The 13,560-nt window shown below is 49.9% G+C and overlaps 1 protein-coding gene across 6 annotated transcripts in view; it reads right to left on the minus strand.

Annotated features, from left to right (window-relative positions):
* Positions 1-13,080, minus strand: part of CD99L2 (CD99 molecule like 2) — a 105,942-nt gene extending 92,862 nt beyond the window's left edge. The window contains exons 1-4 of one of the 6 annotated variants that reach the window (XM_082376171.1): positions 10,165-10,250; positions 9,256-9,346; positions 8,601-8,740; positions 8,139-8,294 (exon numbers count right to left, since the gene is read on the minus strand). In XM_082376171.1, coding sequence (XP_082232297.1) covers positions 8,139-8,235 — 97 coding nt within the window. In that variant the 5' untranslated portion in view covers positions 8,236-8,294; positions 8,601-8,740; positions 9,256-9,346; positions 10,165-10,250. Of the gene's footprint in view, positions 1-6,935; positions 7,612-8,138; positions 8,295-8,600; positions 8,741-9,255; positions 10,251-12,804 lie in introns of those variants that run through there. The other 5 variants (XM_082376172.1, XM_082376170.1, XM_082376173.1 and 2 more) reach the window with 5 other exon arrangements.
* Positions 13,081-13,560: the final 480 nt, after the last annotated feature.

Here is a 13,560-nt window from a genome sequence, read left to right on the forward strand (position 1 = left end):
CAATTTTAATTACACAAGAAAATGTAAGGTTACATAAACAGGATAAAGATATATCAATTTGTGTTTCTAGTAATGGCAGGATAGATTATTTGGAGCAACCTTCCAATTAAGAACAACTAAAACAGGTGATTTTAAAAAACATACCCTTAAAAACACTGAAGAACTGACAAAATGGTAAAAACCAACAACAAACATGGCAAAACCTAAGAGACAGCAGGAAATCCGGAGATGCGGGAACCCACGCACACCCAGCTGGACAAACTTTGCCTTTGATTTTGGCAACCTTCCAAGACAGGCGAAGGGGACTGTAGTTTGGGACCATGACCACCTAAATTGAGGAATCTATTTAATAGAAAAATTCTTCCCACATTAAACTGGGACACCAGAGGACTATACCCTTGGGGTAAGGGTGACTCAGAAACAAACTTGCCCCTTCCCAATTCAACCTCCAGAGGACTGCAAGGAAGGCTGCCTTGGTGCTGTGGAAACAAAGGGAAGAAATTAGACACTTGTTTTAAGTAGTCCCAGGCTAATAATGTCCTAAGGGCACCTGACAAAGTCAAATACAAGTCTTCTCTGGAAGAAGGTACATTTATCCTAGACTTCAAAGCATCCCCACATATATAGTTCAAGGGCAATGAGTAGTACACAGCCAAAAATAACCAAGCACATGAGGAAATAAAGCATCCTGTGTGAGAACCATAGGAAAAGAATAGATCAATGAGCCAAGACTTGAACAGGCAATTCATAAAGAAATCAAATTGGACAATAAACATATGGAAAGATGCCCAACTTCATTAGTAACCAGAGAGATGCAAACGAAACCATAAAAATATAAAATTACACACCCACAAGTAGCTAAAATTATACAGAAGTCTGACAGTGCCAAGTACTGGCACAACCACTTTGGAAGACGGTGTGGCATCACCTGCTAAGACTGAAGTTACAAATACTACATAACCCAGAAACTCCACTCCTAGGTAGAATCCGAGGACAGCAATGTTCAAACTTTTTGGCCTTATACGCTCAAAACTTGAGAATCTCAAAAAGCTTTTGTTTATGTGGGTTATATCCATTGACATTTATCATATTAGAAATTAAAACTGAGAAAAATGTAAAACACAAGAAGACGCAAGCCCACATTCCATTAGCCATCAGAGTAATGTTGTTACACATCACATCAACTCTGGAAACAACATACACTCGTGAGAAAATAATGCAAAATGCATTTAATATCTTAGTGTTATTATGAAAACAGCCTGACCTTGTGGACTCCTGAAAACACTTTGGGGGCCCTCCAAGGGTCCCCAGACCACAGTTTAAGAACCAGCACCCTAGATATATATATACAATGGAACTCTACTCAGCCATAAAAAAATGCCACTTGCGGCAACATGGATGAACTTAGAGATTATCGTAAGTGAAGTAAGTCAGAGAAAGACAAATATCATATCACTTATATGTGGAATTTAAAATGTGACACAAATAAACTTACCTACAAAATAGAAACAGACTCACAGACATAGAGAACAGACGTGTGATTGCCAAGGGGGAGGGGGGTGGGGGAGGGCTGGATTGGGAGTTTGGGATTAACAGATGCAAACTGTTATATATAGAATGGACAAACAACAAGGTCCTACTGTAGAGCACAGGGAACTCTATTCAGTATCCTGTGATAAACCATAATGGAAAAGAATATGAAAAAGAATGTATATATAACGGAATTACTTTGCTGTACAGCAGAAATTAACAAGATTCTAAACCAAGTATACTTCAATAAGTTAAAAACAAAAAAAGAACCAGCACCCTAGAGAAACTTGTACATATCTACATAAGAATGGTTATGACAGAACTGCTTGAAACATTCAAAAACTGGAAACACCCAAACATCCATCAGTAAGAGAACAAGGGACTTCCCTGGTGGCACAGTGGTTAATAATCCTCCTGCCAATGCAGGGGACATGGGTTCAAACCCTGGTCCGGGAAGATCCCACATGCCACGGGGCAACTAAGCCTGTGAGCCACAACTACTGAGCCTATGTGCCACAACTACTGAAGCCTGCGCACTAGAGCCTGCGCTCCACAACAAGAGAAGACATGGCAATGAGAAGCCCGCGCACCGCAACGAAGAGTAGCCCCCACTCGCCGCAACTAGAGAAAGCCCGCGCACAGCAACAAAGACCCAATGCAGCCAAAAATAAATAAATAAATAAATTTTAAAAAAAATAAAGAAGAAATGAATTTTTTTAAAAACTTGTGGTATATTCAAACAGTGGAGTAATACATAGCAGTGAAGATGAATAAGCCACAAATACACACAACAGATCATTAGCAATGGTGGGGGAAAGAGGCAAAACACAAAAGCCTACGTAGAGTGTAATTCCATTTCTACAAGGCTACAGGACAGGCCAAACTAAACTATTTAGGGCCACATGCATAGGTGTTAGAAGTATCAAGCAAAAAAAATGACTGCACAAAAGGCAGGCTAGTGTCACCTCTGGGGGGAGGGTGGGTCTGTGATCAGGAGGGGCACACAGAGGTCCACCTGGGTGCTGTCAACATTCTATTGCTTGGCCTGATTGGTGATGACACAGATCTTCACTTTATACTTATTTGTTAAAGGCCTTGCACACTTTTCTATATCTATGTCATATTTCACAATAAGGGAAAAAGCTATATACACAGGTCAATACTAATAATGTGAAATATATATTTCTACAGAGAAAAAAACTACTACTGAAATACGGTATTCCAGGGAATTCCCTGGCGGTCCAGTGGTTAGGACTCAGCGCTGTCACTGCCAGGACGCGGGTTCAATCCCTGGTCGGGGAACTAAGATCCTGCAAGCCATGCAGTGCGGCAAAAAAAAAAAAAAGTACTGTATTCCAACATGTTAACAGTGGCTAACCCTGGGTTATGGGGTTTGCATTTTCTCGACACCTCTCTACATTTTCAAAGTTTACTACAAAGAGCACATATTACTCATGTAACCATGTAAACACCTGGTATTGTCAGACTTCGTTATAGTTTTTAGCTTACTGGAGGGTATGTAATTTTATCTTATTACAGGTTAATTTGCATCTCTCCAATTACTAATGAGGTTGAGCATCTTTTCATACGTTTGTTGTCCAATTTGATTTCTTCTTTTATGAATTGCCTGGTCAAGTCTTTGGCTCATTTTTCTGTTTATTCTTTTTCACCAGTTCTCAGAAAATGGTAAAACATATTTAAAAAGACAAGGTCGTCAGCTAAAACTGAAGCTAATAAGGATCAACACAAACTAGATGGGACAAGCCGTCTGTGGGAATCTATGCAGAAAATAACTACCTAAGGAGACTGGTGATGCGCCTGATCTAACTAGGATGAGCTCAAAGCTCACCAAGGAGCCTACGGTGTTTTCCTGGTTGGCTGTGATCGGATTTACTCTCACATGTGTATCCTGAGGCAATGTGACGATGACAGAAAACTCCAGTGACTCACGAGGAACTGAAAATGGAGAGTGGAATCACAAAGAATACGTCTGTCTGTTCAGCAGCGGGTCTCAACCTGGGCAGCGGGTCTCAACCTGGGCGGTTCTGCTCCCAGGGGCCATTGGGCAATGTCTGCACTCATCTGGGGCTGGCTGACTTGGGAGGGGGTACTACTGGCACCTAGTGGGGAGAAGCCAAGAATGCTGCTAAGTATCTCATGATGCACAGGACAGCCCTCCCGCTGAATTCTCCCACCCCAAATGTCAGCGGTGCCATTGTTGAGAAACCCTGCTCAATAGCCTCTATCTGCGGTAAAACTGCTCCACCTTTTGTGACCCTTCTCCAAGTAGAAACAGTCAAAGCCCCGAGCTGTCCCACCTTGATGGGGGTACTCCAAAGCCCTTGAGACCCACCATGCAACTACCTGGGGGAGGAACTTCTAGCCAGAGGAGAGGGCAAACAAGAAGACGCCAAGGCGATGGACTGGACTTAACATACTGGAGGAGCAGCAAGCCAGCCCCGGGCAGGGGTGGGAGCCAAGGTCAGAGCATGCGTAGGCCCCATTCTGCTGGAACTTGTAGGCCACAGAGCGGTTTAGGTTTTATTTTCATTACAACTGGAAGCCACTGGAGGGTTCTGGGCAGAGGGATGCAATGCGATTTAGGTCTCTAAAGATGGTCTGGCTGCAATGTAGAGATTGGACCGTAGGGGGCAGAAGTGAACTCTGAGACACCTGTTGGGAGGTCACTGCCAGGGCTCCAACGAGAGGGGACAGTGGCCCAGCCAAGGGAGGTAGCCAGAGAGGAGGTGAAACAGGTGGGAGTCTGGACGATTCTGAGGGTGGTCACAGGCGTGGTCCGCTGACAGATCAGACCGGGGCCGTGAGGGAAGGAAGCCATGGAGGAGTGGCCAGAGCCCCTAACAGCATGGGGCTGCCAGTTACTCAGGTGGGAGGGGCAGGCTGGGAGGCAGCCAGCAGCAGCTCAGGTTTGCACTGGGTCTTCTGTGACGCGTATGAGCAAGGGTCATAGTCAAAATAACTTAACATGGCTGCACATGGCATGGACCCTTTGGTTGCTGGATTATGGGGAGGTCCAGGAATCCTGAGCGAAGGGCGAGGACTCAGTTGGTGGGAGGGGAGAACAGATGAATTGGAAGAATTTCAGTAACTTAACACCAGCAAGACATCAGAGGACCACGTGGGGATGCTGAATGCAGGAGCCTGGAGGTCAAGAGAGATCAGAGCTGGGGATAGAAACTGAAGAGTCAAAAGTATGCAGATGGGATTTCATTTAAAGCCATGAGGCTGGTGAAAGCACCTGGGAAGCGAGTGCAAGTAAAGCAGGTGGACTAGGCCCAAGGCATCCCCACAAGCCCTAAGGTCAGAGGTGAGGAAGAATGGCAAGGAATGACCAGTGCAGCTTCCCAGAAGCCAAGGGGAGAAAGTGTTTCCAGGGGAGGGTGTCAGATGACCCTTGGACCCAGCCACACTGAGGTCACCACTAACCTTGGCCAGGAGCAGCTGCGGGGGAGGGGTGGGAAGCCAAGTGTTGGGAGGAAATTAATGGGAGCCCCAAACTTCTACAAGTCCACATGGTATACTGTATTTTACGAATGAAAGATTAAAATATAGTTCTTGTTTGTTTCTTTTTAGGCACTACTTTGGATTTTTGCTTTTTTTTTTTTTTAAGCTGAACGACAGAGCCAAATGAATGAATGGTGAGAAAGTAAAAGGGATTGCTCCCGAAAGATAGCCCAGAACTCTGCAGGAGGCCAACGGGATATGAAGAGCAACTAAATTAGAATTGCTCCCGGGACAGTTCTTCCTCTGAGCTCACTGGGACTCTGAGCCCAGCTCAGTAATTCGGTGGGCACTTTGGTTCTGGTCAATAAAGGCTTTTGTAAACGAAAGCCCCTGAATGCTCATTAGAAGCAATGCAAGCAAGCAAAGAAGGCAGCCCTTGGGCAGGTGGCCTCTTTCCCATTCTCCTCCCCTCTGGGGAGCCTAACTTGGCTAATAGCTGGACAACACAGCCTATTTGCATTAGCAGTTAATTGGCTACTCCAACAATTCTGTGAGGCCGACAAAGCAGAGGTCAGCAGCCTCTTGGTGCAGATAAGGCAACTGTGGCCAGCAAATGGTGGGGCCACACTGGAATGCAGGCCCGTGTTAATTCCATCATCCCAGGCTAGCTGAAGCAGCAATAAAAATAAAAAGAAGGTCAAAATGAGCCCTGAGTGCCTTGGCACTATTTTGGGGGTCATGAATTCCACACTGCAACAATGTTTCTTGCTGAGGGTACCCCCTCTAAGTTGGAAAACAGTCCCAAACAGAACCACCTTGCAATGCCAGCCAGAGGCTGTCTGGCCGCTCCTTTAAACAGATGTTCACTGAGCTGTGGCACTCCTCTCTGTGGGATTCCACTACAGTTTTCAAAGTGTTTTTGTTTTAAAGTTGCAGAACCCTCTGACATCTGATGAGCAACCCCATGTAGAAAACAAACAAAAACAGAGCTCAAAACTACTTGAGGGCTTACTTGGTGACGCAGCGGTTAAGAATCCGCCTGCCAATGCAGGGGACACGGGTTCGAGCCCTGGTCCGGGAAGATCCCACGTGCGGCGGAGAAACAAAGCCCGTGCACCACAACTACTGAGCCCACGTGCCACAACTACTGAAGCCCGCGCGCCTAGAGCCCGTGCTCCGCAACGAGAGAAGCCACCGCAATGAGAAGCCCGTGCACCGCAACGAAGAGTAGCCCCCGCTCACTGCAACTAGAGAAAACCCACACGCAGCAACGAAGACCCAACACAGCCAAAAATAAATAAATTCATTAAAAAAAACTAGTTGAAGGTGGAGTGGCGGTCCAGGCCCACCCATTTCTGCTCTGGTCCTTTCCCCCACCCCGCCTGGGGACAAAGGTGAGCCGGCAGCCCACTCCTCCTCCTCAGCAAAGGGGCAGGCACAGCCCAGACAAGGAAGAAAGCCTGTCTGCTGTACCCAGACTGCACCTGCTTCAAACGCAGCCATCGTGACTGGGGGGGGGGGCCGGGGCGGGGCGTAGGAAAGGCCTTTTGGGACACAGCCGGGGGCCCCCGATACAGGTGGCCCACTGAACAGGGCGCACTCTGCAATCTCCTTCAGGAGTAGTTTAAAATCAAACCCAGGCAAAAGAAATCCAGCTGCCTTCCAGGGCCCTCAGAGGTGCTTCAAAGCATTCATTGCCGCACCAAGGCCACCACCACAATCCAATTTTCTGCACATTTATTTTAAAATCCTGAACTGAGAGCAGATTGGGGGTTGATTTAAAATGGCAAAATTGAAACAATGTAAAGAAACACCACAAGCTAGTTTTCCAAGAACGAAGCGGACGCTAATATCCACCCCTTAGCTTCTCCTAGCTTCCTCTTGCTGCTGTAATAAATGACGGCCAACGTAGTGCCCTGCAACGCACACTTTTATCTTACCGTTTGGGAGGTCAGAAGTCCAACGCGGTCTCACTGGGCTGAAATCAAGGTATTGCCAGGGCTGCATTGCATTACTTCTGGAAGCTCTAGGGCAGAGTCTGTGTATTCCTTGGCTCCCGGCCCCTTCCATCTTCGGAGCCAGCAAAGGCAGTGGACTCTTTCTCGCGTGGCATCACTCTGACCCTCACTCCTCCACCTTCCTCTTCGATATTTAAAGGAACCTCATCCTTTAATTAGCCAGCATAACCCAGGAGAATCTTATTTTCAGGCCAGCTGATTGGCAACCTAATTCCACCTGCTACCTTAATTCCCCTCTACTGTTGAGGAAGGAGATAGATAGGCCCTGGGTTAACCTGCTGCAACTGGTTTCAACTGGTTTCATGCTGACCCTTTGAGATGAACTACAAGAATTAAGCACCGTGATTGGCTGAAAGACAAAGCAGCCCACCACAGCCTCCGCATTTTTGTGGTCAAGATTTCCCAGCCCGACACATGTGCAGAAGGGGTCCCAGGTCATCCTCTAGTAACCTTGGCCACACTGTAATATCATTAGCATTGCGGTTTTGACCCTTCCCCCTCTCCCCCTGGGTTTTGCTTAGGTGCTCACGAGAAAGATTCAAAATAGTGCTTGAGGGGCTTCCCTGGTGGCGCAGTGGTTGAGAATCTGCCTGCCAATGCAGGGGACCGGGTTCAAGCCCTGGTCCGGGAAGATCCCACGTGCTGTGGAGCAACTAAACCCGTGTGCCATGACTACTGAGCCTGCGCTCTAGAGCCCACGAGCCACAACTACTGAGCCCATGAGCCACAACTACTGAAGCCCGCGTGCTTAGAGCCCATGCTCTGCAACAAGAGAAGCCACCGCAATGAGAAGCCCTCGCACCGCACCGAAGAGTAGCCCCCGCTCGCCGCAACTAGAGGAAGCCTGCACGCAGCAACGAACACCCAACGTACCAAAAATAAATAAATAAATACATAAATTTATTAAAGAAAAAAAAATAGTGCTTGGTGGAAGGCCAAATAAGGAATTGCAGATGACATGATCATAGGGGAGAAAAAAGGAGGGTCACCCTCATCTAAACCCCAGAAGACTAACCCCATATTAACTACCTAAGCTACCCCAGAGCGCAAGGCATTGCTACCCCTACTCCATGAGTTTGCCTGTGTGCTCTCCCACATGTACTGTGCTTCTAATAAAGTCTGTACCTGCTTTGCAGTCTTGGTCTCTTTGCTGAATTCTCTCTTCAAAGAAGACAAAGACTGAGGTCCTCTTGCCAGCCGAAATCACTATGTAACCTCCCATAGTCACAGGTTCCAGAGATTAGGGCATGGACATCTTTGGGGGCCATTTGGAACACTGACCTGCATGAAAGATTTCTCCCCTGTTTCTATTACGCGTTTAGGATGACTTTAGGCTTTTACATGCAAACCAAGATTGGCCAGTCAGTGGACCTGTGAGCCAGCCTCAGGGAGGGCCCAGCCTGGGCTGGGGAACAGGAACCTCCAGACAGAGCCGGGCCTCCCCCCACACGCCAAGAGCAGCAGAGGAATACATGCCAAGTGCAAAGGGGAGGAGTGGACACACAGCAGGGAAAGCACCACCACCAGGTGGGGGAAGAACCCAGAACGGGAGTCAGTGCGCCTGGAAAGGATCTTTCCTGAACTCACGAAAACCAAAATCAGCTGCTCCCCACACTCCCCTGCGAGCTGCCAACAGCCTCTTCACCCTCATCGCCGTCACCTCTGCTGGAGGCCCCTCCTCAGTGCCTGCTGGCACTGACTCTTGGGTGATTTCTGTGTGTGTGCGCCTGTTTAAGAAACACACACATTTTTGTTACCTGGTATCCAAAATGATGGAGGGGATGGGATGTGACCTTTGACAGTGAGGAAGGGGCTGCAAACCAGTCAAAACAGGTGAGACTAAAAGGCAAACAGTCCCTAGACCCTGTCGGTCCACTGCAGTGACCGGGGTGCATAAGGGCAAACCTGAGCCACACAGGACAGGGAAGGTCCCCCCTGCCCAGGATGCACCTTTGCAGGGGCCACTGCTGCACTCAGGCGGGCCAATCCTGCAGGTGCCCCAGGGGTCTGTCTGGCTCAAAGCCAATAGCCCAAGTCAGCCCACAGGGCTCCTGCCTGGATCCCAGCGCCACCAGCACTCGGGGCCCCCCCTGCTCTCGCTCTCCCTGGCCCGACCAAACTCGGGGGCCCTGAAGACCAACCCCAACCCAGGGGTCACATGCTGACACCTCCCTCATTTGTTCTGCTTGGACTGCAGTGAATGTTTTAAACAGAGATATAATCCACATACCATACAACTCACCCTTTCAAAGCGTACAATTTAGTGGTTCTTGGTACATTCACGAGGTTGTACAACCACCACCTCTATCCAGTTCCAGAACATTTCCATCACCCTAAAAGGAAACCTGGTACCTATTAGGCAGTCACTCTTCATTCCCCTTAGACCCTGGCAACCACTAATCTACTTTTTGTCTCTATGGATTTGCCAACTCTGGACATTACATATAAACGGAATCATGCAATATGTGGGCTTTTGTGTCTGGCTTCCTTCACTTAGCATAATATTTTCAAGGTTTGCACTGTGTATTTTTTAAATGTGGCTTGGAATAATAGTTACTAGCACAGAGCTCACTCGGAGCCAGGTGTTGTGCTAAGTACTTTATCCATTTGCACTCATTTAATCCTAGTAACAGCTCCATGAGGCGGATGGTGGTATTATCCCCATTTTCCAGATGAGAAAACTGAGGCAACAAGCAGTTAAGTGACTTGCCCTGCACCGTGGTAGCGCTGGGCAGGCCTGCTTCGCAGCTGGCACTCTCCCTCTCTTGGCCGGGCTGCCTCTCTTTAAAGGAGCAGGCACTTGGAGATCTGCCAGCACGCTCATCACACATTCTTGGCCACGGCTCCCATTTCTGTCACCTGCCCCATCCCTGGATATATCTGCATTTATGACCCCTCCTTTGGTTACTCAGATAAACCTGAGTTCAAGTCCAAAACCTCACTGGACCACGTTTTTCATCTGAGTTATGGGTTACCGCTCAGTTACTTTTCAAGGCTGTATGCAAACAGCCATTACGAACATCAGGAGACAAGATGGGTCACAGTGCCAAGCTTTCAGGGTAGTTAGGAGGTGTAAATGTGTGTGAGGCCCTGAGGGCCTGGCACGTGGAAGACACTGGGGAAGTGGGGCCCTCGTATGATCGTTACCCACCCGTACCACTGAGATTCTTCTCCCCGGAAGTCAAAAGCGCAGCTTCCACTTCTGTAGGTGCAGACAGGGGACATACCTGTCCTCAGACGATTTTTCAGAACTAGTAAAATACACAGTGCACTAAAAGCCCATCTGTAATTAGAACAGGAATGACTTGTTAACCACCTTTTAAGCTCCTGGGAGCCTAAAATCTGTCTCAACTTGCCCGAGTCGGTGCGGATTTCACAATCGTGCTTCGAGGCTCTGAGTGTCTCCTGCGGCCTGCCAGGCTTTCTAGGTCACACCTCATTACTGAGGACCAGGACCAAGAAGAAAGTGGCTCTTGGGCAGACCCACCTGATCCACCACCTGGGGGCTCCCGGAGAGCCAGTGGGTACCTAACTGAGACCTGCTTTGTGTTTGTTCATTTTGACACAGTAGCTCTGAAACTAACTGTCCGGATCCCCAGAGGGGACCACCAATGCAAAACCCGTATTTGTCATGTTGTTCTGCACAAAAGATCCAGGAAACTGGGGCCCTACCTTGAAGCAAAAGCTTCTTCTGGTTCAGCGTTAATTAAAATTTAAAAAGATCACTGGCTAGCAATCTTAAATGGGTGGGATCCTGGCTCTTTCCTTCTGAGTTATGTGACCAGGGGCCCCTCATCTGGAAGGCGGGGATTATACCTAACAAGCCAAACTCCTGGGGCAATTAAAAAATATATATGTGAAGTGGTACACAGCAAGCCCTCAGGAGATGGTAGCTGGTGGCAGGGTTGCAAATCTGAGGGTGACACACGCCTGGTTCCCTCGAGATACCTTTATGAGTTGTTAGGCATTATACAGATGAGCAAACCGAACCAAGTTCAGAGCACTTTCCCAAGGCCACTTGGCCAGTAAGGCGTAGGAGGAGGGCAGCCTCCAGGTGTAAAGGCATTATGCCTAATACTTAAAAGCAAGGACAGTGGAATCAGATGAGCCTGGAATCAAATCTTAGCTTTGCCACCTGAGGCAAGTTACTTCACCTCTGTGCGCCTCCGTTTCCTCATCTGTAAAATGGCTGCACCCATTTGCAGTTTCCCCCACCACTTTGTAAATCACCTAGTGTAACCCGTAATGATGAAAACCTGACACCTCATCATTTAAATTCCTCACCTTCTCAATGTGCCTACCATGTTGAAGACCTGCAGAAGACAGCCGTGAAGGGAGCATTTTTCGAACTTTTTTGCACTTCCACTTTCAAATGTCCCATATCATTAGATGCAAGTTAATCAAGTGATCATACTTTTCCCCACAAATGCATCATAAACAAAATAAAAATCTTAACCCCGAAGGGAAAAATGAAACAAAATTCAACAACCCTGTAACTTGCTTTATTATTCTTCACTGCACTAATTGTATATAGATTGCGATGTTTGCACTTATTTTCTCCCGCATCAGGATGTCAGCTCCACGAGGACAGAGCCTGAATTTTGTTCACTGCTGCAGCATCAGTGTCTAGAACAGAGCCTGGCACCTTTGTAGAATGCTGAATGGCTCTTCTTGTACAGACTCCAGGAGGGCTGCCCGCATGAGAAACATTTCTACATCTTTTGCAAAACTGCTTTGGACTGTCTACTGTTTTCCAGTGTTCCTTATAAGTAACATAACCCTCACTAGAACGCACTTATAGGACACGGTTTTGTTTTTGCTGAGCTCATGTGTTTTTAACTAGCTGAATCTGCCTTTGTGTCAGGAAGCTCAGAGCACAATTCTGTGCTCACTGCACTGTTTTCCTCAACCTCTTTTTCTGATGTGGAGATGAGATAAGTAAGTGTAAGAAGATTCTGCTGGGACTCCTTGGCGACCCTATTTTTAACCACAGACTGCATTTATTCTAAGAAGATGCTTCTCAAACTTAAATGTGCCTGCGAATTACCCGGGGATCTAGTTAATGCAGAATCTGACTCAGTAGGTCAGGGGCGGGGCCTGAGATGCTGCATTCCTAACAAGTCCCAAGAGATGTCGTTGCGGGCCTTGGACCACACTTTGAGTAGCGAGGGTCTAAGAAACTTGCTTCCTTGATTTGGTAGAATTTCTCTCTCCTCCTCCTTGGCAAAATATCACCAATGGCTCGAAAACTGGGGCGGGTACCAGAAGCTCCTGGGGAGCTGGTTAGACTTACACACCGCCGTTCCCCGTCCATCCCCCCATCCCCGCCGAGATCCTGACAAGGTAGGAGTGAGCACAGGAAGCTCCCCAGGTGCTTCTGCTGCAGGTGGCCTGGAAACACATTTTGAGAAGCCCTGCTCGGGGAATGAGTGCTCTCTTCAAGGTTTTTCCAACGGCAATCTCCCGGGGACAGGTGTTGTCACCGGCGGAGACACCTTGTTCAGGATTTTAAGGGGGGGAGTATCCCGCTGTTTCTAGCCCAGCACCAGGAGGGGTCCCGGTCCCTCCCCACCGGCCACATGGACTGCGGCACGGTCAGCCCCCGCGGGCTCGGGGCTAGCACCCCCGCCCCATCCTCCCGCACGGCCCCGCCTGCCCGCCGGCAGCCTCCGCAGCAGGCCCTCGGGCGGGGGCCGAGCCGCTCATGCGCACCACCGGGCCCACGGGGCGCAGGGCCCCCGCCCCACGGGCCCAGAGGGCGGGGTCCCCGCGTGCCCCCCGCCCGCCTTACCTCTCTGGACCACAGTGGCCAAGGAGAAAGCGAGGCAGATGAGGAACGCCGAGTGCCAGGCCACCATGGCTGGGAGCGGGCGGTCGGGGCCCAGAGGAGCACAGTTAGCGCGAGAGCGCCCGAGGGGGTGGTCGGGGAGGAGCCGGGAAGGAGGAGGAGGAGCAGAAGAGGGAGGAACCCTGCCGCTACTGCAGGGCCTCGCCCAGAACCGGCGCGCGCGCGGCGCGGCCCCGGGAGGGCGGGGGAGGGGCGCGCGCGAGCTCTGGCGGGGCGTGCCCGACGGAGACGAGGTGAGGTGGGGTGGGACTGCGACTGTGGTGCGAGGGGCGGGGCGAGCCTGCAGTCTCGGGGGCGGGGCCTATGCGCGAGGGGCGGGGCGGCAGCCTGCGGGCGGGGCTGGGGCTTGAGGGGCGGAGCCCGCGGGCACCCGGCAGGTTAGGCTGTCTGGGTCCCGGCCAGTGCCGGCCCGTGCCTCGCGGGCCCCTTCACACCCCGCCCTCGAAAGGGAAGTCTCAGAGGTGGGCCCTGCGGGCCCGGAGCAGTGAGTCAACAGTGGCTGGGGAGCCGGAGGCGCTGGCAGCAAGGGTATGCGGTGATTTCCACCCGGCGCGCCAGACTCCTCTAGGGCCCGGAGCAGGACCCAAGGCGGCGCACAAGCCTGGTGCGTTCTGCCAGCCGGGTGACCTTGAACAGGGCTCTTCCCCTTCTGGCCTTGGTGTCCTCCCGGTAAAGGGCTGTTCCCTAGGGGTCCCTCCA

Source organism: Balaenoptera borealis (assembly GCF_965194805.1).
Source record: "Balaenoptera borealis genome assembly, chromosome: X".
Lineage (NCBI taxonomy): Eukaryota > Metazoa > Chordata > Mammalia > Artiodactyla > Balaenopteridae > Balaenoptera > Balaenoptera borealis.